Genomic DNA, 22,968 nt, shown 5'->3' with positions numbered 1-22,968 from the left:
ATAATGATTTGTACAATTGCATTGCCTAATTCCTAGGAGGAACCAATGTTTTCCATGAGGCAAATGGATAAGCAATATGTCACTTAGGTTGTTATATTACAATGTTGCCTACTTCTTTTGCATATTCTCTCGGAGATGCCCTTAGACTTAAACTCAAATTTCTACCATCACTGTACAAAAAAAACAATACAATTTATTTACCTGAAGAAAAAAGAGAGGACATTATTGGTTCATGTTCAGCCAGAAACGCGTTAAGACTTGATTATGGATGGGAAATACCTCTGGTTTTCATGCTTTCCAGGCAGGCAGCTCTATTTCTTCTGCGTCTCTGATTGATTGGCTGGTTAAAATTTAATTTTTTTTAAAGTAGTATTTTTGTATTAAAGCCAAGCTGACGACCCATACGATATAACAATAAAGGCTCCAAAATCAGACTTATAAAATCCAAGTTTCAGTAACATGGGGCTCAAAAGTTGGTATAGCTAGCTAGGCAGCCATGGAGAAGAAGGAAAAAGAAGAAGCAGAGGTTGTACCAATGCTAGAGTGGTACTTTTGGTTGGCCAAGTGGCGGGTACAACTTTTTGGGAGGCAATGGAACTTCTTCGATGTGGCCTCTGTGATTGTGGTTTCGGTTTTGCATTGTCTGGCTCTTTTAGCACCATTTCATTTCAACTGGGGTGCAGTTTGGGTGGCCATTGCACTCAATTCCATCTCAGGCGTTGGAATAACCCTATCTTACCATAGAAATCTTGCTCACAAAAGCTTTAAGCTCCCCAAATGGCTCGAGTACTTCTTTGCCTATTGCGCGGTTTTGGGACTTCAGGTTTGTGCCTATGTAGAATAAATTTTTAAAAGTTATGCTAGCATCAGTTACTTACACTGCATGAGTCGATTATGAGTCCTTGATCGATGCATTGTGGCAACCACATGCATCAACGTAAAAAATGTTTTACAACTTTGTCTTTGATTTGTAGGGCAGTCCACTCGAATGGGTAAGCACACACAGAAATCACCATCAATTTACTGACACGTGGAGCGACCCTCATAGCCCCATTGCTAAGGGATTATGGTTTAGTCATATTGGATGGGTCTTTGATTATCGTTCTCGTTTTGGAAGTGTACGTACTCTCTCTCTCTCTCTCTCTCTCTCTCTCTCTCTCTCTCTCTATATATATATATATATATATATATTATATATCCCTCACACAGCTAAAACTTTATTGTAACGTCATCGTTGGTTCTTTCTCTTTGTATCTTTCATCATGTAACTTAGCATGTGATGACAGATACAGAAAGGAGGTAAGGATCTTGTTACATGTAAGTTTTCTCATCTCTCAAACACTTGCCTCGTGTAAATAGACATACCAATATTAAAATTTAGTTAAACTAATCATAAATCTCGAAATTTTGCAGTACGAAGGACGACTAAATAATGTTGGAGATTTGAAAAAGCAGCCCTATTACATATTTCTTCATTACACATACCTCTTTCACTCAGTGGCTCTTGGAGTTTTACTGTATGTCGTAGGAGGGCTACCGTTTTTAGTTTGGGGAATGGTAAGATTGGTCTTATTTACTAATTTTGTCCTTTTGATCAAGTGAAGAAAGAACAAACAAATTAAATGCCTCCTTAATTATGGGGCAAAATCTCTAATATCAATGGTCAAATAGAAAATTTGCATGGTGTGGTGGCTTTGCCTTTTTGTTTTTTGTTTTTTTTAAAGGACCTCTTTCATTGAGAGGGTCGATAATATGTTACATTCATACAAACTATACATATGCTAGGACTCGAACTCAAAACCTTTTATGGGAGAGCAAATGCTCCAAACCACTATACTAGTGGTACTTTGCTCATTTTCATTTGTTGTCAATCACAGCGATTACTTTGATTAGTCTATGATGCTCTTTTCTTTTTGCAGGGTGTAAGAATGGTCTATATGTTCCACGTTACTTTTTCAATAAATTCGATTTGTCACACATGGGGAACGCAAGTATGGGAAACCGGTGATTCATCCAGAAACAATTGGTATATTTTGTTGTAACCTTCTGTACAGTTATGTCTGTTGGATTTGGATGGAAGACAACAATCTCCAACTTGGATGGGTATAATAGCAAATGTGTAATGAATTTTAGTTTTGTTAATTAGGTTGTTGGGTTTGCTAGCACATGGAGAAGGTTGGCATAACAATCACCATGCATTTGACTACTCAGCTCAACAAGGTCTTGAATGGTGGCAAATTGATACTACTTGGTATTTGATACGATTTCTTCAAGCTCTTGGTTTGGCCACAGAGGTCAAACTTCCAACTGAGGCTCAGAAGAAACGAAAAGCTTTGTACAACAAAGTCATCAACAACAAGGAAAAGCTTGGAACCGTAGGCAACAATGGGAAACTCCAAGCAGTGAAATAATGGAGACTCAACGTTTATGCTATCTACATTTTCGTTATTTGTTTTGTAAGAAGACTTAAGCACCATAAGTATGAATTTGTGGAGAATGAGGTTTTGTGTATGAATCATCTTAATCATGATGTTTAATTCGTGTTTCTCATCAAGTGTTTTATTTTTGTTTTTGGTAGACATAAACAATGTGGCCCATGTCATGGTGAAGGACCTATAACATTATTGCAAGTTGTCTTTTGAATTCAAAACTAAAATTTTCTGTCATGCAAAAAAAATATATATATATATTATTGAGAAAAAGAAACATCCAACCTACTTTTTAGCCATTGAATAAAAAAAATATCAAAAGACTGAAATATGGACATTGATAAAATAATACACTGATAAATGTAACATAATGAATAACTGCTATATTATTTGATTAAAAGTTTTTTTTAGTACAAGCGATAGTCTAAATTAGAGGGAATAAGAATTTTTCACATACATAATGACATGAAATTCAAACCTAAACCTTTTGTCTATAAATCAAAGTCCTTTTTCATGATGCGTTAGCATTTGATCAAATGTTAATAGAGCAAAATTTATCAATGCGGTGCTACATAATGGCATTCAACAGAGTGCAGACCGAATTGCAGTATCAATGAATGCAATATCAACCATGGCAGATGATTAATAATAAAAAATTGGGGACATATCTTAATATATATCTCACAAAATCCATAAAGTCAGTCAATATATAATAAATACAGCTGACAAGAGCAAACTTGTTGGGGTTTTGAACTTATTGGGATGGGCAATGGAGAGGCTGAAGAAGTGAAGCAATAATCATGCATGTACGGCTATGAGATTTTCAGAGATTAGAGAGCTACCCACACGCAAACTATATATTTAACTCTCACTTGGCATGGGTATATTGATAACATTACAGAGTTGATTTTCCCTCTTATTTTCTTCATTTACATTTATTTTTATTTTTAAAAAATTAAAAACAAATAAAACAAAAAACATATGGTAAAAGAATCAAAGAATGCTACTAACCAAATTGTCATTAGGAGCTATGCAGAGACTAAGGTATATATAATAGTCTCATATTTTTATTCTTTCATAATATTTATTAAAGAGAAAGAACAAAAAAGAACAAAAGTAATTAAAAAATTAAAAAGAGTATAAGTGAAGAAAAAATGAGTGAGAAAATCAGCTTCCCAGCATTATTTAAAACTTTACCATTCTACATCAACATCATGCATAGTTAAAATACAACTTCTCCACCAAAGATAAAGTGTAATAATATAAATGAGGTGAAAGTTATTAAATCCCACTAAAATACCCTTGCAACATTATCAAACTTAAAGCCATCTCCAATGGGGGCTTTAGCTCAACCACCATAAGGCTCCAATATATACAAATTCTCTCTAAAAATGCATCCCCAATAGTGCAAATTTAAGGTTATAAAACTTAAAGCCCAATCGAAGTAGTAGCTAAATATGTGAGCTTAATTGAAGCCCTTGAAACCTAATGGGACCCACCAATTGAAAAAGCTGCAGCCCACTTTTGTTTGATTTCCCACTTGCTGCCGACTGTACATGATCAACTTGCTAAAAACTTGGCTGTTCATTGCATGTTGGCTCACATGCATGAACCAAAATTCAATTGTTTCAACAGCTCTATTCCAACGGTCAACATGCATGAACAAAAATTGCAAAGTTGTTTTGAACAGCTCTATTCCAAATCTCGTCCAAATTTTTATTTTTTTGTTGTTGAAATGTTCACAAAAAAAAAAAAAACTAACATAACGTGAATAAACATTAAAGTAAAATAGTTAATAAAAAAACCACGTAAATCAAATTACATAATAAAAAAATATAGAGCCCGTTATGAATATAGAGCTTCTTGTTGTGAGAGAAATTCTTTTAGAGCCTCAAAGATTTCATCGAAACTCTAAATGAGACTCTATAAACCATTTTTAGAGCCTCAACTATTGGAGATGGTCTAACGAAACTTTAAATGAAGTTGATAGTAGTGGGCAACGTGAAACTCCAAACTTTGACGAAGGAGGCAAAATAAATCAGCAATTAAGCCTATAAATTACAAAGCTGGTTTCAGACTCTGAAACCTATACAGAAGCAGAATTAATCACACATTATAATATCTGCTCTTCATTTTCTCCCAAAAAACAGAGATTTTAATGTGATGATGAGACAGCCCATGTGGGTGAGCTACCAAATGCAATGTTTGTCATCTCTGACTGAATGACGTGCTCTACCTCACCTCCTTACTTCTTAATGATGGCCTGCAGATATTAAATATTGTTTGATAAAAAGTCAGGCTGACATGGATACATGTAATTATACACAACAGTAATAATAGAGGCTTCAAATTGTATAAAACAAGCTTAGGTGAAATGAGTTTTCTCATTCTCACCACAATCTCTTTATTCTACAGTGGAGCCATAAGTTTCTATAGCTAGTTAATCGCCATGCAGAAGAAGCAGGAAGAGAGAGCAGAGGCAGCGGGGTACTATTGGTTGGTGAAGTGGAGGGTCCAACTTTTGGGGAGGCAATGGAACTTCATGGACATAGCCTCGGTGGTTGTCATTTTGGCGTTGCATTGCCTTGCTCTTTTAGCACCATTCCATTTCAATTTGAGTGCTGTTTGGTTGGCCATGGCTCTGTATGTTCTTACAGGTCTTGGTGTAACTCTGTCTTACCACAGAAACCTTTCCCACAAAAGTTTTAAGCTTCCCAAATGGCTTGAATACTTTTTTGCCTATTGCGGCACTCTGGCACTTCAGGTCCCTGTGAATTAAGTACATATGATTCTAATTAAGAGAACTTTTTGTAGAGGCTTTTCCTTGGAAAAATGCCGTATGGTTAAAGCATTCACAATGGGGGTATGTGGGGATGTATGTTAAATATATGTTAAATATATACTTCGAGTTACCGAAATCGTCTTCAACGGGCAAATGTAAATAGATGTAAATATACATCATTACTATAGGAATGTAAAATAAAATGTATATTTATATCTATTTTTACATCCCTTGCATGCGGTATTCACCAGAAAAAAGAGAAAAAAAGAAGAAAAAAAGTCAACATAAAAGGCTGGGACTTACGATTACACTCCCGAATTTACACCCTCTTATTGGAACAAAAAACACATTTACACCCCAGAGATGTAAAGGAAATGTAAAAGTGACTTTACACTCTCGAATTTACACCCATCACTGTGAATGCTCTTAGTTCGTCTCTCACGATGTTTATATTGTTAAACTGTGAATCTAAACCTTACTTGACTTTGTTAACAGGGAAGTCCACTTGAATGGGTGAGCACTCACAGATACCACCACCAATTTACCGACACGTGGAACGATGCTCATAGCCCTATTAAGGGATTCTGGTTTAGTCATATTGGTTGGATCTTTGATTATGGTTCTAGGTTTGGAAGTGTAAGCCTTTTCTCTCTCTCTCTCTCTCTCACTTAAACATTCTAATAGTAATTTTGTTGAAACTAATATTTTTGTGCCTATGTGCTTGTGAAATTTTGCAGACTGAAGGACGACTAAACAACGTTGGAGATTTAAGAAACCAGCCCTACTATATATTTCTTCATTGTACATACCCTTTTCACTCACTTGCGCTAGGATTTCTACTGCATGCCGTGGGAGGCCTGCCGTTTTTGGTTTGGGGCTTGGTAAAATTGCGCTTACTGTTTTCTTGTTGAACAAATGGTCTTTTCTTTTTCTTTTTGTTCTTACGATTAATCACTTGGTTTTTCATTCTTTTCAGGGTGTGAGGACAATACTTTATCTCCACGTTACTTTTGCAATAAATTCAGTTTGCCACACATGGGGAAAGCAAGTATGGGATACTGGTGATTTGTCCAGAAACAATTGGTATTTGCAGCTTCATTGCACTCTAATACAATTTCTAATTTCATTGGGAAATAGTAAATGTATATTGAATTCCAATTTTTCTGTTTTAGGTTGTTTGGATTGCTAGCACATGGAGAAGGTTGGCATAACAATCATCATGCTTTTGAGTACTCAGCTCGACAAGGCTTCGAATGGTGGCAAATCGATCTTACTTGGTATGTCATAAGAGTTCTTCAAGCTCTTGGTTTGGCAACAGACGTGAAACTCCCAACAGAGACTCAGAAGAAACGGAAGGCTTTGTACAAGGAAAAAATCAGCAAGGACAGGCTTGAAACAATAGTCAACAATGGAAAACTCTAATCTAAACAATTAAATAATGGAGACTCTAATTTCAGCTATGAATATTTTTGCTATTGCTTTGTAAGATGCCTTTATTATAGTTTTTTCTAATAAAAATATGCAAGGAATGTAAGTATTTTTAGCATTGTTATTTGTTCACACAAGCAAGAAATGATACTGCTGGGCCTAGAGACACCAAGGAGGTTGTCAACTTATAAATTGAGAACCAGCTCATCAAACGGGCTGTGAAAAAAGTGGCAACCAATAGAGAGCCCAAGCCCAAGAGCAGCCAAGCAAGCTGGAAATTAGATGTGGTGTATCAAAACCTAGAAGGAGCAATAGGGTGGCGCATGCACTTGCTCAATTTTGGTCTGAAGGAGGGCACAAGGTTTTTGTGTGAAGATGTTGGCTAGATTCAAGTCTGGATCAAGATATGTAGGGAAATGTCCTGGATTGTATTTTTGATATATGTGCAATTGGGAGGGCAGTGGTACTCTTTTTCCTTAACTGAATTTTTAAGCTGGATAAAACTTTGTAAGGAAATGTTTTAACGAGACCATAATTTTGTCCTACAGCCTTTCAAGCTTGTTTCGTTATATGGTTTCTCAAAGTTGAATGAAGTTCTCCTCAGATAAATATATATATATATATATTTAAAAATGACCTCGTTCTTAATTAAGTTAAAGTGTTTAGAGATAGGGAGAGTGTGAGAGGTAGAGACCTACCCTGGATTTATAAGGAGTTGAGGTTCCATCCCAAAATTAATTGGCAATGAGGGGAGTACTCTACTCCTTATAAATCTAGACCAAGTCTCTTAACATTTCAATGTGGGACAAATACTCTTAACAGTTGTTATCAAATAAGAGGGCACGTCAGCATGTTACGTCATCTATAGCCATAAGCCATGTTGTGTCGTGGCCAAATCTTGTCTTTGTTTTCATGGCCAAGTATTGAGAGAAAGTAATATCCCTGGGCCTGGGGTGCGGTTGGCTAATTCAAAGAAAGAAGGTTAAATGTATTTTGTTTAGACGCAGCAGCAGAAGAACAACTAATAAGTGATGGGGCCTGGAGCAAAGACAAACACACAGATGCTAAACAATACATCAGAATTTATCAATGGTGTAGACCCCATTGAAAATCAATCAAGCATGCATGTGTATCATACACAGCGTATGCCAATCATCAATAAATAAAAAAGGGTACATTTCAGAATACTATGCGATATTTACTTTTTATGTACTGATATCAGAGTACTATGTGAGTTTCAGAGTTTCAAGTTCAAATGTTTTTTTTTCCTGAAACGACGTGACTTTCTATAGTAAACACAATACCAACATGAAAAGTAAGACGAAACAAGATATATAATAATGTGTTAAATTAATACCCACAATTAATCTATAAACCCCTCACAGTTATAAGATTGAACTCAATGTAAGGGTTGCTGGTTTTCTGAAAACAATAATGAAGATTTGCTACCAGCTAGGTTACATTAACTTGCTTATTCGATTACGAATTCAACCTCTCAATTGAATGAAATTGAGGTTCCACCCCAAAATCAATTGGCAATTGGGGGAGTATCTCAACTCCTTAAAAGTCCTTGCTAAGTTTCTCAACTTTCCAAAATATGAGACATTTCTTCACATTCTCACATCAACTACTGTGAACTCAAAAGCGGTCGATTTTGTACCCTGGTTTGGTAGCTGCTGCCTAAACTTCTCTTATTTTGTGTTCTTCTTCTTTTCTACACTGGTTACCATGGCAATTTCGGATTATGCAACAATCATAATCTTCATACACACTTATATGCATACATTAACGTTCATACAATATCAGCATATATAATGTTTGTTTTATTCACACAATTATAAGTTATAACACACACACACACATATATATATATATATATATATATATCAACTGACGAAAGTAAACTTAAAAGCATATATATAGGCGCTGCGTAGCGAAATAAGGTTCATAGCGTTTCCATCTCCAAACTTCAAAGCTTTCCATTGTTGATCACTTTTGTCTCAAGCTTTTCCTAGCTGATCTTGTAGTTATTGCTTAAAGCTTTTCGTTTCTTTTGGGTCTCTGTAGGGAGCTTTACGTCTGTTGCCAAACCAACCACTTGAAGAAATCTTATTACATACCAAGTTACATCAATCTGCCACCATTTCAGGCCGTGCCGAGCTGATTGCTCAAAAGCATGGTGATTATTGTGCCAACCTTCTCCATGTGCCATCAATCCAATTAACCTAAACAAATTCCAATTCAAATTCATATTGCCTATGTAAATTAGAGAGTACAGTTTCAATCACACACATATCTAAGTAATATCAATTTGCTTCAATACCAGTTGTTTCTGGATAAATCGCCATGTGTTTCATGTCATGAGCAATGTCATGTCATCTATGGCCATGTGTTTCACGGTCGAATGAATTATGCCCATCTAGCCATGCATGCATATGCATTCATGCCCCAGTCTTCGCAGTTTTCATTAAAATATATATATAAACTAGAGCAGAGGTTTTTCCTCTTTAGAATTTTCATTTTTGTAAATTCATGCAGTATTGGAAAAAATAATAATAATAAGTGAGGAAGGTTGAAATAAATATTTGGAATCTGAATGTCGCTTGGTATGGAACATCCCCCCACCCGTTCTTTATTATCACATGTACGTTTGTTGTCCTTGACTTTATGATTTTATTTTTATTTTTTAATGTTGACTTTGATCACTTGGGCCAAAGTAAAACTGCAACAATACAAATTATAAACTCACTTTCTAAAAAGATAATTATTGGGTGCGTAAATCAAATTATAAACCCATTATAGCATTTGACAACGTAAATATTTATCTGATGATATTTTCTCACCTCAATGTTCAAAGTTACGATATTTATAATGAGTGCGTTGAGCCATAGTCTACTACTTGTATCAAGTATATGTTTTGCCGGGAGGCTATAATGAAGGGTCTTTGTTAATTGTTTTCTCAGCAAGGGGTTTGTGGTTGAATTTATGTTAGTCAGAGTCTGGCCCAAGAAACAAATACAAAAACAAATGGCTAAGCGCATCTTAAAGCCAAAGGTGATTTGGACTCCACTCTAAGCTATATATGATTAATGAAATATTACAATCTTCACCTACAAAAGTACGGTACAATTTATAATTCAGAAAAGAACATTATTAATTTTGCCGAAAAACACACATTTTTTTCCCACAACTTGGTAGTTCCAAGACAATGACTGACTGCAAATAGGCAAAAAATTAACCAACTTTTTTCTTCCCCAATCTATCTGGCAAGCTAGCTATAATATATAGTATACTGATATTTGTTGAAGAATATGAGTGCCATTTCAGAAATTTAACTAAATAAAATATAAAATATAATGAATGGTTCTATTAAACCGCGATGCCTTTTATGATAAAATTCCACACATACTGAGTTTTAAGGTAGTTAAGTTGTGGACAATATTAGTATTGCTATTAGTGAGCCGCTGACTCGTCTCTCTAAAAATTAACATTTTATATATATATATTTTTTTTTCTTGTAATGAGGTGAAATATACGGTAGTTGGAATGAATATACTGTTGCGTTTTAGTTGGTGCTAGCTAGGGCAAAGACTTCCGTTTTCCACTTCTTTTCAAACTCATGCTTTTTGTGAATGCTCTTGTAATATTGTTAGGGGCAAAGACTACTCTTCCGTTCTTCAACATCTAACGTAATTATAAAGAAAAGAATGAGTGCAGTCATCTGCGAGCTCCACTCTCTTAGCACTCTTTATGCATGCATATATCCTCATTGCGTACGTGGAGCAAAACTTACTACGAATTGAACCACAAGAAAAAGAAGAAGAAGAAGCAAAAGAAATATTTGGTGTGGCAATAATGATCGATTGGGATCGTTGGTTGGTGAAGTGGCATGTTGAGTTTATGGGGAGGCAATGGAACTTTGTGGACTTAGCCACCTTGGCTGGCCTCGTCATTTTGCATTACCTTGCTGTTCTGGCGCCGTTTTATTTCACCTGGCCGGCGTTTCGGTCGGCCGTGGCACTTTATTATATCTCCGGCGTTGGTGTGACTCTATCTTTCCACCGGAACCTCTCACACAAGAGTTTCAAGCTTCCAAAATGGCTTGAATACTTCTTTGCCTATTGTGGGGTTCTCTCTTTTCAGGTGTTAATTTGTTCAAATCTTACATTTCTATGTTATTGTTTTTTAATTCATGGTTTTAGCAGACAAATATATATATATATATATCTATGTTTATTGGTTTGCAGAGAAGTCCACTTGAATGGGTGAGCATACATAGAGCCCACCACCAGTATACTGACACGTGGAATGATCCCCACAGTCCAATAAGGGGACTATGGTTCAGTCACGTTGGTTGGGCCCTTGATTATCGTACTCGCTTTGGAAGTGTATAAAACCCTCTCTCTCTCTCTCTCTCTCTCTCTCTCTCTCTCTCTCTCTCTAATCTAATATATATCTCTCTCTCAAGTTATAATAGATCAATAATTAGTTTAGTTGATCTTGATTAAAAATTTAAAATGTTGCAGTATGAAGCAAGATTAAAGAACGTTGCCGATTTAAAAAGCCAAGCATACTATAGATTTCTTCATTATACGTACCCTCTTCACTCAGTTGCTCTTGGAATTTTATTGTACGCCAAAGGAGGCATGCCCTTTTTGGTTTGGGGAATGGTAAACTTAATTTGCAAGTGTTAATCTTTTTTTCTTTTTCTTTTTTGCATTTATTTAATTGGCCTTTAAAAATATATATATTTGTAGGGTGTGAGGACAGTACTTTTTCTCCATGCTATTTTCGGAATAAATTCGATTTGCCACACCTGGGGACAACAAGTATGGGATACTGGTGATTTGTCGAAAAACAACTGGTATTTAGCTTCTCCAATATTAATTGCATGAATGAAATTAAAAATATATATATTTATAATTTTTATTTACGTGGATAGTAGTTGTTGCAATTAATGAACTTAACAACTGTTTAATTAGGTTAATTGGATTGATGGCACACGGAGAGGGTTGGCATAATAACCACCATGCTTTTGAGTACTCAGCTCAACACGGATTTGAATGGTGGCAAATTGATATTACTTGGTATCTGATCAGATTTCTTCAAGCAGTTGGTTTGGCAACGGATGTCAAACTTCCAACTGAGACTCAGAAAAAACGAAGAGCTTTATGCAATAAGATCAATGAGGAGAGCCTGAAGCAAAAGTAGAAAAAAGTACGCAAAAAAGAAAAGGTTGGGGCTCTGTTTTACTGCTACCTCATTGTTAGAGAATAAAATGTGAAGGTGTGTATATATAATGTATTACATCTCAATTTACTGCTAGCTCGTTGTTGAAGAATGTACGTCCCACATCGGAAATTTACAAAGTAAAAAAACAATATATAATCAAATAATATTTACACTAAACAGCCTGAGCCACCATAAAAATGGCTTCGCATAGCTGATGATAGCTGATGATAGCTGATACCAGATTGACAACTACGTACAGTCGTCTTTTGACTTTGTGATCACTTGAAGAAGAAAAACCAGAGTTTTAGACTTAGTTGGGCGTTGGTTTAATCGAATACAATGTTTGGGTACTTGGCCGGCCACCTATACATGCATAATGCAACGATTCATTATTTTTCTCACTCATTGGCTCACCTGAAATTTGAACGGTTTTCATTCTATTTTTGTTTAATTGTGTTTTTTTCTTTCTTATACAAGTTATATTAGAGAAGAGGAAAATTAAACATAAGATGCAACGCCGTCGGCAGCTTGTTATTTTTATCAAACTTTTGTCAAATTTGGCCTACAATAGTGGATGATTTTGTTGGGGGTTTTGATCAAACCATTTGTCAAAGGCATTAACGTCCTTACTTGATTTAGATTTTAAATTGTTCTTGTGGGAACTGGGAACTGGGAAATCTGGGAAGTCAGTTTTTTTGGTGCTTCTTGTGGCTGTGAAGGGCAGTCATTAATTAATTAGTTGCCTTTGGTTCTTGTTTTCCTTCTCCTGTGGGGCCAATTTTGCTTTGTTTTCCCTCGGGCCTTATGGCTTGCTTTCAACCTCTAGCAGTTGAGTGTCCTTTTCATTCAGCAAGCAAGCAATTTGCTATGACTGAGTTATAGGGCCCAAGCTAGGGATGTCTGAGCCAGGCTATCATAGCCCACGAGACTTCACTCACCCCTTTGCATATCAAATTAAAAAGAAAAAAAAAGAAAAAAAATACTAGTACGTTCTTACATACGTAGCCCATTAAGATCTTGTGTCCCCTATTAATTTCTCCCTTTTTTTGGGTTGATATAAGCAATATTAAAATAAGGGAAAGTGAACCATATAAATACCTTTAACCAATTAAGCTACAAAACCCTTTGCAATATCTCATTTTTTTTAGCATTGAAAGAGATATACGCATGATATAGAAAGGATTGAAAGAAAAAAAAAAGGATTTGATAAAGGTACTAAACCAACGCCCAACTAACGCACACCTAATTTGGCGCTCTTGGCATTATTGTTCTGAATTAAAAAATATATCGAGAAAGAAATTGCATGGCCCAACCAACTTCAGATCAGACTACGACCACCGTTTAGTCTTTATATAATACGCAAACACCTTCATTCATTCCCATGCAATCTTGTCATAACAACCGTATTGGAACCAAAAGTTGCTACTCATCACAAAGAAGAAGCAACAGAAGCAGCATCGGTTGTGTCTCCAAATGGGAGATTGGTTGACGCAGTGGAGGGTGGAGTTTTTGGGGAGGGAGTGGAACTTCGTGGACATAGGATCAGTGGTTCTGGTTTTGAGTCTGCATTGCCTTACACTTTTGGCTCCATTTCATTTCAACTGGCCTGCATTTTGGGCAGCTGTGGCTCTCTACTTTGTCACAGGTGTTAGTGTGAATCTGTCTTACCATAGGCAGCTTTCTCACCGGAGTTTTAAGCTTCCCAAATGGCTTGAATACTTGTTTGCCTATTGTGCTGTTCTATCATTTCAGGTGTGTATTTATCTTTGTAACTTTAGTAGAACAAAACTTTCTTTATATATATATATAGACTCATTCTTCCTGTTGAATCTGTTTGCAGAGAAGTCCACTTGAATGGGTGAGCATACACCGATCTCACCACCAATTTACAGACACATTGAAAGACCCTCATAGTCCCGTTCGGGGATTTTGGTATAGTCACATGGGTTGGATCTTCGATTATCGTTCTCGATTTGGAAGTGTATGAAATTCTTTATCTCTCACCAGTTGTACACAATATTAATGTTCTTAATCATGTGATTAAAATGATCAAAACACAAAGTTGTATACAACCGGTTAACCCAACATGGAAAATATTGACATACTACTTTGAAAATTTACAGTATGAAGCACGACTAAAGAACGTTGGAGATTTGAAAAGGGAACCGTTCTATATATTTCTTCACTATACGTACCCCCTTCATGCAATTGGTTTTGGTGTTGTGCTGTATGCTGTGGGAGGACTACCCTTTTTGGTTTGGGGACTGGTAAAATAATGGTTCTTGTAAATAATGGGTTTCTTCCACGTACTAATTTGTCAAAAGGCTTACACATTTTATGTTTGTAGGGTGTGAGGTCGGTAGTTTTTCTCCACGCTACATTTGGGATCAATTCTATTTGCCACACATGGGGACAAGTGGTGTGGGATACTGGTGATTTGTCCAGAAACAACTGGTATGTATAGTAGCTTCTATATTCATTTAGACATGATGTTCTCTTAGTCAATATAATGAATGAATTTGAATTTGTTTTAGGTTAATTGGATTGATGGCACATGGAGAAGGTTGGCACAATAATCACCATGCTTTTGAACAATCAGCTCGGCACGGCCTGGAATGGTGGCAAGTTGATGTTACTTGGTATGTCATAAGATTTCTTGAAGCTATTGGTTTGGCAACAGACGTAAAGCTCCCTACTGAGACTCAGATGAAACGAAGAGCTTTAATCGTCAACTACAACATCAGTGAGGAAAAGATTGAGGCACAAGTGATCAACAATGGAAAGCTCGAATAAATTAAAAATATAATAGAAACTTAAATTTACTAAGCTATGAACATCTGAAGTGATGAATATAAATAAATAAATATTGTCCTCTTGTTGAGGTAAATGTTGCTTCACTTAGGGGCCGACCGTGCATATGGCTAGCCCATCCTAACATAACATTCCTAGCCAACCACATGCTTGGTGAAATGCTCCACTCAACTAATGGCATATTTACTAATTCGTAATTAAATTAGGAGGAATTGAATTGATGATATGTTTACTAATCACGAATTGAAATTCTCATCTGGAATTGAATTTCACCTATGGAGGATTCCTGCGTTTAGTTTACATTAAGGAATTGAAAAGTAAGTGGAGCCCACACAAAATTAGGAATTCAATTCTTGATTTTGGAGGAATTCAATTCTTGGGTAGAAGGTGGTATTCTAATTCCTGGATAACTGACCTAGGCATGGGCACGGATCGGTTCGGAACAGTAGAAGACTCTTCCGTTAACCAAACTAAAGACTTCGGTAGACCATTTTCTCTTCCGTTAATTGAACCAAATACTTCAGTAGACTTCGGATCGATTAACCTAATATTTGATTCAGATTGGTTCGGTACGCTGGTAGTACCGTTTTAAAAACATACTAATAAAAATACAATTTATAGTACTTTCACATAACATAAGTTCTTAAACAAATACACCAAATTATCCTTGTAAAATATAAAAATCCAATAGTCTAATTCATCCAAGTATGAAATCAAATAACTTAGTCACTATATCATTCAATATATACTCAAGATGTACTGAGAGCCACTTGTATTTGTTGTTTGAACATATGAGTGCTATTTTTACTGAATTCTCTATATTTATGTAAATGATTTTGACTTTTATTTTACGTTGGATTTTTTAGTTTTTTATGCTGAATCCAACCATATAAAGAACATAAAATTTGGATCAACGGTTGGAAAGTTACAGGTGAAAAAACCAGACAAATGTCGAAATTGGAAAACATAGGAAATTCATAAATTCCTCTCTGACCAAAAAGTGCTACAGTACCTGGGTGATAAAGCAATGATACAATGGTGATAAAGAAGTGATACAGTAGTAATAAAATAATAATACAAAATGTTGATTGTATTTATCTTGAATTTCTTGTTTTGTATTTAAATAATAGAATAAGTATAAATATCGGATCAGTACGGGTTTCCGTCGGGTTAGGAATATTGTTTCCGTTAACCAAACCAAAGGTACAAATTGAATCGAAATAATTAAAATTTTAAAAATAATTATTTAACCAAACCCAGCCAAACCATCGGTATGGTACGGTTGGTACGCGGATAATTCAAATGAGATGCCCACCCATAAACTGACCCATTATGAATTCGTCTTTTTAACCATTATATCTCTTAACTGTTGAATTATGCTAACCAATTTGATTCAACGGTTAAAAAATAGAGCATCACCTAAGAGTCATATATAAGTCTCTCACTATAGAGTTGTTGATCAAACCACCTCCTCAAGAAGTATGTTTTCGGCCATCATGAAGAACACAAGCACATACCCACCAAACCAAGTTCATATGGACTCAAGACACTTGGTCTTCTTCATGGCGATCCAGTAAGCCCAGTAAATGAGCTCAGCAAAAAGCCCAAGCACATTGATATCAGAAGTGAGACCGCATGAGTGGTTCAAATTGCCCAAATCAAACCAATTCGAGCGATTTACATAATATAAAAAAAAGTGTAATCTTAATCCGGGAAATTAAACCAACCCCAGTTACATAGAAAGAATCTTAAACCGAGCTGAACTAAATGATAATTTGTTTGGTTTAGGTTTTTTTGGTCTGACATATATATATATAATTCAACCCTAAATAATGTTAAGAGGAGGAAGAGAATACAATGTACCGTAGTGGGTAGTGCGATGAAATGTGAAAATAGAGAGGGGTGGTCCCTACATCACATGGGAGAACCAGAAATTGCAAGAAAAATCGGGACACCTTTTGGGTAGTCGTGAAAGGCCTTCGTCGATTGGGAGTAAAATAAGAAAATTGTACTGTACCTACTTTTCAGCAAGATGCATCGTGCAAATTTGTTGTCATTTGTCTCATAGCCAGCTACACACACAAAGCAGCATCACCATATTATTACTCCTAATTTATTTTTAGTTGTAATGTTTAGGGTGATGATGCCCCTTGCACTAAAATACCATGCCACTGATTTGAGTACTGCACCGCCATAATCTAATCTGATTTAAGGTAGGCATGTTCATGCTTAATTGTCATTATTTAGTAACACCACGTGAAGATGAAGGTGAAGGTGAAGGTGACGGGTACGACGGGCACACTCGAAAATGTGCAAGGGTTTCAGAGAGTTGAGTTTGTGGCATTCCCTTCACTTATCCAACCAAAAAATGTCCAATATAACTTTCCTACAAGACAAGGCTATACAGCTATACGTATCCACGGATGACCTCTCTTGGCAGCTATCAGTACCCCAATTGTTTTTCACGTGCCCGGTTCAGACTCAGAGTCTCCTCCACACAACTCAAACTCATCAAATTATCTAAATACAACTCATAAAAATAACAGAGATTAAGTATAAAGTTATTAACATAATAATAGTCAAAGTTAAATAGTCTGAAATACAAAGTAGCATACTAAACTACCCAACAATACATACAAAACGAAACTACCACAAAGAATTTCATTTTAACCCTACTTCAGCAAAATTAGGCTAAAACCCCATTGCCCCCAAAATTACTAAATAAAACCCTCCTCCGGTCTGCCTGCCTACCTGCCTGCTTCAGTATCCAGTGGGCAGCTCACATTTCCCATACTCTGCAACCAAAAACATAAAAACAACATCATTATATTTTACCCAAAAAAGCAGATCAATATAAAGCAAAATCAATGCTCCTTTCTCCAATCTACCCGCGGTAACACCGATGCGTAAACAGTAAAAGACAACACACAACCCCAAATAAATCATATCACGTGACGTCATTTGACCTCGCGTGCACCATTTTCCCAACATCTCGTGGACCAAGAGTCAAATTTTCACACGGCAGCGCATTTTAGTACCATAACCATATTATTTCACTAACATGCACCAGTGCGTAATGAGAATAAATGACTGTAAAGTACTTACTGGGTGGTTGAGAGACCACGTAGGCCGCCCCGCCAAAATAACACGCGCCGACCCCACGTGCCTTCTTTTGGTAGTAACTGTTGAAAGCGTACGACGCGTGGGCCTCCAGTGTGTTAGGATCGTAACACGCGGAGCCTGGCTGGATCTGATGGCAGTCTGCCCCGCCCTCACCGCAAGCGTAGTCTAGAGCCGCCTGCAGTTTCTCCTTCCCGCCTCACCATTCGCCACGCACCACGTGTTCCCGGTCAAACTCTTCGACACGTCACCACCCCCGTTGACCGGTGCGGTCATGTGTTGGTTTCCAGCGACAGGCGACCGGTGGTCGTGGTAGTTCTTCAACCCTTCAACAGTAAACGGTATGTCGTAAACTTTGCGTTCGTTGGGGAAGAAGAGGCCGTAATTTCTCTCCGATGTGGGACCGTTTTTCCTGTCCTCGTTAAACAGAGCGAAGAGATAGACGGTCAAATCTGCCTTTGGCCTCAGGGGGGTCCCACCACCGGTCAAGATCCGGCGGACGAGGTTGCCGTTGTACGCAGCTGCGTTCTCCAAGCTAGCACCTACCTCGTTCTCATCACCCTTGGAAGGCCAGCCGGTTTCGGATACGACCATGCTAATGTCGTCGTATTTTAAAGCCGACATGGCAGCAAAAACGGCGTCAATCTGAGCGTCGAAGAGGCTGAAGTAACGGAGACCGTTACCGGCGTCAACTACACCAGGGTTTTGACGGAAGAGAGCATAGTCTAGTGAGATGACGTCGGCGTTTGACTCGTAAGCGAAATAAGGGTAGGCGTTGACCATGAGGTAGGACCCGGTTTGACGGAGGAACTCGAGCATGGGCTTGAAAACGGTTTCGACAAGTTCGGGTCGGAATGACCCGGCGGAAGCAGGGTAGGAGTTTTGAAGGGCGCTCAGGGCAATGGGGGAGGAGACTTTGATGGCGGAGTGGATGTCGAAGTGGATGAGAGCTGTGTGGATGTTTTTCATGGCGGGGATGAGGAACTTGGTGGTGTTGTGGGTGTCGACGAAGACCTCGTTGCCGACCGCAATGGCTTCGATTTCAGTGTTGGGGTGGTAAGCGACGACGTTTCGCTGGACCCAGTTGGTGGCGAAGGACTGGGATTTGGCGACGGAGGAAAGGAGCTCGTTAGGGACGTCGACGGTGACCTTGATGTTGGATCCGGCGAGAGCTCGGAGCACGGCCGGGTCGGAGTCGAAGACCTTGACCCGCTCCAAGCCCTGGGACTTAAGAAGCTGCGCCACCCTATACGCCGACGGAAGATTGTCGGCGACTCTGCCGTAGTTCACTCCTACAGAAGCTGCATCTGCAAAATGTAGCACAAAACGACAAAATATTAATAAAAAAAAGAAAAACCCAAGCACTATTTCAAGATACAGAGAGTTTAATTTGTTCAGCATTTTAGTTACCTGCGTGAGATGATAAGACGGAGAGAAGGAGGAGAGATAGAGTGAGGAGGTGGCGGTCCATGCTCTGCTTTTTGGAGAAACAGAGCATTGCAGAGGGCTGCTGGTTCTTCTTTGTTGTTTCAGGTTTGTTTGCAGGTAATGGGAGAGTGGAGTGAGCGTGGGGAGTGAGGCAGAGGAAGAAGAGAGGGATGGTGCTTTTATGGGGTTAGAGGAATAACGTGGGGATCGAGATGGCGGGACCCACGTGCATGACAGGGACAGGAAAAAAAGACTCCCAACGGACCAGTCGACTATCTTCTTCTTTTCTCCACTAGGCCTTGTGGGCCCGACCTCACGTTCCCCCACAAAATCGACCGTTTTATTTTATGATTCACTTCACCTATAGAACATAACATGGATTAATAACACTGCTACGCTCCTAGGGTTCATCGAAATTGTGGTTTTATTATTTATTATTTATTATTTATTTTTATGGGTATTTGGTTAATGAATATTCATTTTCTACTGTTGAGTGTTTGGGTTGGATTGCTTCCACCTGTCCAATCAAATGAGCTGGAAGAATGCAACGGCTCTAATTAATTGTACGGTGATGTTTGTGCATAGGATGCTATGGGGTCCATTGACTTTGGAGGTTCGAGGAATAATCATGAATTTAATTACACCATCATATTATATATATATATAAATAAATAAATATCTGATGTTCTATTATTATTATTAATCATTTAACTGGTTTTCGAACGTTGGCTACTACTACAAGCAAAGCAATGGAAGTGCTTTAGTCTTAACGGGAAATCGACCAAAAAAGTCTTCACGGGAAAGTCAAGTAACAATTGGGAATAATCATATGGAGATTTTTGCTCATCACTCTTCCAAACACTTGACACGTGTATTCGTATATGATTATAAAGAAGTCCAGTAACAAGTCAACAAATGGAGATTGATATCCAAAATAGTGTGTGTTTATGGCTAATGGAATCATGAAATTTTTTTTTGAAGAGAAACCACTTAACTTTATGCATTCGTTATGTCAAGTTTAGGACATTCGAGATCAGCAATTTACGCAAACGTTGAATCCAAAACTTTCCTTAAAGTCTAGATCTTCAAAAGTTATCCATTAGGTCATAACACCACTACTACACCCAAAAAGCCAACTTATGCATATCTATAGAGAAGTTGCTTTCACTCCCTTGGCTACATCCAAAAGCTTTTTTTGATCTTGTCCATGAGAGGGACATTACATGCATGTTAGCACATCTAACAAATTGTCATCAATCAATAAATAAAGCAAAAAAAAAAACACAAATAGCCTTTGGAATATAAATTTATAACATGAGAAGGACTTTTTCCTTTGTTTGCTTCTCAAAGCATTGATGAAAGAATGTAACCCTAGACTAGACAAAATGTTGTTGTAATTTACCTGACATTGACCCAAAAGCTTATCTTTGGGCCTAGAGGGACCTTGAAGGCCCTATTTATGTAATGGGCTTATTCTAATTTACCAATATGCAGACCCATGATTTTGCGAATGAGACTGTGACACGTGTTCAAGCTCTATTGCTCTGTGGCTCTCAAAAGGCCGTCGGTGGTAGCGCCGTGGTGGTACAACCAATAAAATAAAAACCAATAGGAGAGAGAGAAGAGAACCCTAATTTCATTCGTTTTACAAAGACCATAGAGAGACCGAGAGAGAGAGAGACAGAGACTCAGAGCCAGAAGACGAAGATGTCGACTCCGCAGCAAGAAGAGGACAAGAAGCCCAACGATCAAGCTGCCCACATCAACCTCAAAGTGAAAGGCCAGGTCCTTATTTCTTATCCCGAACTTCACCCATCTGTGTTCTTTGGCTGTTTTTTCTTTTTAAAATTTTTATTTTTATTTTTCTTGTGTTGATTGTAATTTTGGCCTCTCATGGGTTCTTCAAGTTTTTATTTTAAAGAATTATTTGAAGTTAATATGTTGCATGTTCTTGTGGCCTTTTAGGGGTTTTTGGCAAAATGCCTGCTTATGTTTTTCTTTCCTTTTTTTTTATTCATAAAGACTATCAGTTTAATTTTAATATGATTCAGATTGTATGATTTCTGAGAAAGCTGACCGCGGGAAAAAAAATGCATAAGAGGGTTGTTGTTTTTCAGTTCTCACAGCCTAGTTTTTGTTTGGCTCAAGGTATTTAGATTGATATCACGATTAGGCTGTGTTTGGTTGCTGTTTTATGCTTATATCCGTGGTCTATAATCTCTTCTTGTAATTCTAGCTGTATTTCATTTACCCTTTTATTATTTTGTAATACTATTGTTTTTATTATTCCTCATTCTGATGCTTTTGCGTCCTAAGTAATTGAATTGTGTGTGTTCTTATCTGCTTGCAGTATGCTTGGCATTGTTCTATATTGTCCTTTGTCATGATAATAAGATAGTGGGTGATTTGTTTGGTGAGTTGCATTTAGTTCCATTTATTTATGTCTCCATCCCATAACCTTACTGTCTTGTGTTCATTTAATTCTATTTTTGCAATATAGTTTGAGATTTTCTTGTTGGTGATTCCAAAAGTATTGAATCATAATCTACGAATTTGTTTGTGAGTGTTATGCTCTCAAGATAGAGATTTTGTCATGAAAACTTTGGTGAGCAGATGAATGATGATTTTGTATTTCATTTGCAGGATGGGAATGAAGTGTTTTTCAGGATCAAACGAAGCACTCAACTGAAGAAGCTTATGAACGCATATTGTGATCGCCAGTCTGTGGAGCTTAACTCAATTGCCTTCTTGTTTGATGGTCGCCGTCTACGAGCAGAGCAGACACCTGATGAGGTCCCTCTCTCTTCTATCACATTTGCATAATTTACATGTGTCTCCTCATACACACACGGCCATTCACTTGGAACCACATGTGTACAGAGTCACTCATGTTTTCTGCAGGATGATGAATTGTTTGTATTGTTTCCTTGTTTCAGCTGGAAATGGAGGATGGTGATGAGATTGATGCAATGCTTCATCAAACTGGAGGAGCCGTACAGATTTGATACTATATGCTCTTATTGGAAGGAAGCTGTTATTATGATGAAGACCACTGTGTTCTATGGATCTAGGGTATCGAGCATTAGGTTTTTTAGTTTTGTACAAGACCTTTTGTAGTAGTATTTTGATTAAGTAAATTGATGTGGAACTTGGCATCTGAGTATGGTTTTCCTTTCAATTTCATAGTCTTGTGTAGCAAGGCTGTATTTTAATCCAATTAGAATTTGATATATAATTTCTACTCATATTGTGTTTCCATTGTTATCCCTTTTGCTCTCCTGTTTTTTCATTCATCGTAAAAAATTTGACTGCTTAGACGATTACCAGAATTTAATGTAATCTTTTGTTACTATCAATGGATTGCAGTTGTTTAACATATGCATACAAATTGAAAGATTAGCTATGGACCTGAATCTAATTAGATTAATAAAAAATAAAAAAGAACGATGATTTGAATTTTATAGTCCAATTAACGATGATTTGATGATTAAGATTAGTGTAGTCCAATTATGTTGTTTATGCAACTCAGATTCAGATTAGTATTTGTCATCTTTCTTTATTAACTGAAACGAACGGTCTGTTCTGAACTCATCACTCACAAACTTTTTGAAAGAAAAAAAAAAGTAGAAGAACTAAGCTGAAGTTCCTTATGATACATTATGTACAAATGTAAAGATTGTCTGCCCCAACAATTAACAAGTGGAAACAAAACTGATGGTTGAAATGTTGATTTGCCAT

At 37.2% G+C, this 22,968-nt stretch overlaps 6 protein-coding genes across 7 annotated transcripts; 5 read left to right on the top strand and 1 right to left on the bottom strand.

The window, feature by feature from the left end:
- Positions 1 to 496: 496 nt before the first annotated feature.
- On the top strand, positions 497 to 2,461 carry LOC103329367 (palmitoyl-monogalactosyldiacylglycerol delta-7 desaturase, chloroplastic-like). The gene is made up of 5 exons (XM_089051386.1): positions 497 to 823; positions 975 to 1,118; positions 1,414 to 1,557; positions 1,920 to 2,026; positions 2,147 to 2,461. Exons 1-5 carry the CDS (start codon positions 497 to 499, stop codon positions 2,409 to 2,411), a joined length of 987 nt encoding a protein of 328 aa, XP_088907512.1. The 3' UTR covers positions 2,412 to 2,461.
- Positions 2,462 to 4,806: 2,345 nt separating this feature from the next.
- On the top strand, positions 4,807 to 7,182 carry LOC103329342 (palmitoyl-monogalactosyldiacylglycerol delta-7 desaturase, chloroplastic-like). Its single transcript, XM_008231801.2, has 5 exons — positions 4,807 to 5,193; positions 5,707 to 5,847; positions 5,949 to 6,092; positions 6,188 to 6,294; positions 6,384 to 7,182. Exons 1-5 carry the CDS (start codon positions 4,879 to 4,881, stop codon positions 6,631 to 6,633), a joined length of 957 nt encoding a protein of 318 aa, XP_008230023.2. The 5' UTR covers positions 4,807 to 4,878; the 3' UTR covers positions 6,634 to 7,182.
- Positions 7,183 to 10,400: 3,218 nt separating this feature from the next.
- On the top strand, positions 10,401 to 12,485 carry LOC103329366 (palmitoyl-monogalactosyldiacylglycerol delta-7 desaturase, chloroplastic-like). Of its 2 annotated transcripts, XM_008231827.2 has the most exons (5): positions 10,405 to 10,782; positions 10,887 to 11,027; positions 11,166 to 11,309; positions 11,397 to 11,503; positions 11,622 to 12,472. In XM_008231827.2, the coding sequence occupies exons 1-5, from the start codon at positions 10,495 to 10,497 to the stop codon at positions 11,848 to 11,850; spliced, it is 909 nt and encodes a 302-aa protein (XP_008230049.2). In that variant the 5' UTR covers positions 10,405 to 10,494; the 3' UTR covers positions 11,851 to 12,472. The 2 variants fall into 2 exon arrangements, with proteins under 2 accessions (XP_088906457.1, XP_008230049.2); XM_089050331.1 differs by lacking the exon at positions 10,887 to 11,027 and having other exon boundaries at positions 10,401 to 10,782; positions 11,622 to 12,485.
- A 764-nt stretch (positions 12,486 to 13,249) lies between these two features.
- LOC103329364 (palmitoyl-monogalactosyldiacylglycerol delta-7 desaturase, chloroplastic-like) lies at positions 13,250 to 14,758 on the top strand. The gene is made up of 5 exons (XM_008231826.2): positions 13,250 to 13,623; positions 13,712 to 13,852; positions 13,995 to 14,138; positions 14,219 to 14,325; positions 14,406 to 14,758. The coding sequence occupies exons 1-5, from the start codon at positions 13,345 to 13,347 to the stop codon at positions 14,662 to 14,664; spliced, it is 930 nt and encodes a 309-aa protein (XP_008230048.2). The 5' UTR covers positions 13,250 to 13,344; the 3' UTR covers positions 14,665 to 14,758.
- Positions 14,759 to 17,231: 2,473 nt separating this feature from the next.
- Positions 17,232 to 19,383, bottom strand: LOC103329341 (glucan endo-1,3-beta-glucosidase 12). The gene is given in 4 exon segments (XM_008231800.3): positions 17,232 to 17,477; positions 17,788 to 18,000; positions 18,003 to 19,109; positions 19,213 to 19,383. Coding segments are annotated over 4 exon segments (1,443 nt in total). The 5' UTR covers positions 19,301 to 19,383; the 3' UTR covers positions 17,232 to 17,442.
- A 1,430-nt stretch (positions 19,384 to 20,813) lies between these two features.
- Positions 20,814 to 22,494, top strand: LOC103329339 (small ubiquitin-related modifier 1-like). Its single transcript, XM_008231798.2, has 3 exons — positions 20,814 to 21,015; positions 21,874 to 22,023; positions 22,167 to 22,494. Exons 1-3 carry the CDS (start codon positions 20,938 to 20,940, stop codon positions 22,233 to 22,235), a joined length of 297 nt encoding a protein of 98 aa, XP_008230020.1. The 5' UTR covers positions 20,814 to 20,937; the 3' UTR covers positions 22,236 to 22,494.
- Positions 22,495 to 22,968: the final 474 nt, after the last annotated feature.

Source organism: Prunus mume, linkage group LG4 (genome assembly GCF_029339155.1).
Source record: "Prunus mume cultivar Tortuosa linkage group LG4, ASM2933915v1, whole genome shotgun sequence".
In the NCBI taxonomy this organism is placed as follows: domain Eukaryota; kingdom Viridiplantae; phylum Streptophyta; class Magnoliopsida; order Rosales; family Rosaceae; genus Prunus; species Prunus mume.
This window is presented reverse-complemented; position numbering and strand designations above follow the sequence as displayed.

Bases quoted from the DNA above. Each gene is read 5' to 3' on its own strand.
- LOC103329367 (XM_089051386.1), top strand. From the start codon at position 497: ATGGAGAAGAAGGAAAAAGAAGAAGCAGAGGTTGTACCAATGCTAGAG. The intron at 824-974 runs GTTTGTGCCTAT...TTTGATTTGTAG, and splicing joins GCGCGGTTTTGGGACTTCAG to GGCAGTCCACTCGAATGGGT. The intron at 2,027-2,146 runs GTATATTTTGTT...TTTGTTAATTAG, and splicing joins GATTCATCCAGAAACAATTG to GTTGTTGGGTTTGCTAGCAC.
- LOC103329342 (XM_008231801.2), top strand. From the start codon at position 4,879: ATGCAGAAGAAGCAGGAAGAGAGAGCAGAGGCAGCGGGGTACTATTGG. The intron at 5,848-5,948 runs GTAAGCCTTTTC...GAAATTTTGCAG, and splicing joins ATGGTTCTAGGTTTGGAAGT to ACTGAAGGACGACTAAACAA. The intron at 6,295-6,383 runs GTATTTGCAGCT...TTTCTGTTTTAG, and splicing joins GATTTGTCCAGAAACAATTG to GTTGTTTGGATTGCTAGCAC.
- LOC103329366 (XM_008231827.2), top strand. From the start codon at position 10,495: ATGATCGATTGGGATCGTTGGTTGGTGAAGTGGCATGTTGAGTTTATG. The intron at 11,028-11,165 runs GTATAAAACCCT...AAAATGTTGCAG, and splicing joins ATCGTACTCGCTTTGGAAGT to TATGAAGCAAGATTAAAGAA. The intron at 11,310-11,396 runs GTAAACTTAATT...ATATATTTGTAG, and splicing joins CCTTTTTGGTTTGGGGAATG to GGTGTGAGGACAGTACTTTT.
- LOC103329364 (XM_008231826.2), top strand. From the start codon at position 13,345: ATGGGAGATTGGTTGACGCAGTGGAGGGTGGAGTTTTTGGGGAGGGAG. The intron at 13,624-13,711 runs GTGTGTATTTAT...ATCTGTTTGCAG, and splicing joins GTGCTGTTCTATCATTTCAG to AGAAGTCCACTTGAATGGGT. The intron at 14,326-14,405 runs GTATGTATAGTA...AATTTGTTTTAG, and splicing joins GATTTGTCCAGAAACAACTG to GTTAATTGGATTGATGGCAC.
- LOC103329339 (XM_008231798.2), top strand. From the start codon at position 20,938: ATGTCGACTCCGCAGCAAGAAGAGGACAAGAAGCCCAACGATCAAGCT. The intron at 21,016-21,873 runs GTCCTTATTTCT...TTTCATTTGCAG, and splicing joins ACCTCAAAGTGAAAGGCCAG to GATGGGAATGAAGTGTTTTT. The intron at 22,024-22,166 runs GTCCCTCTCTCT...TCCTTGTTTCAG, and splicing joins CAGAGCAGACACCTGATGAG to CTGGAAATGGAGGATGGTGA.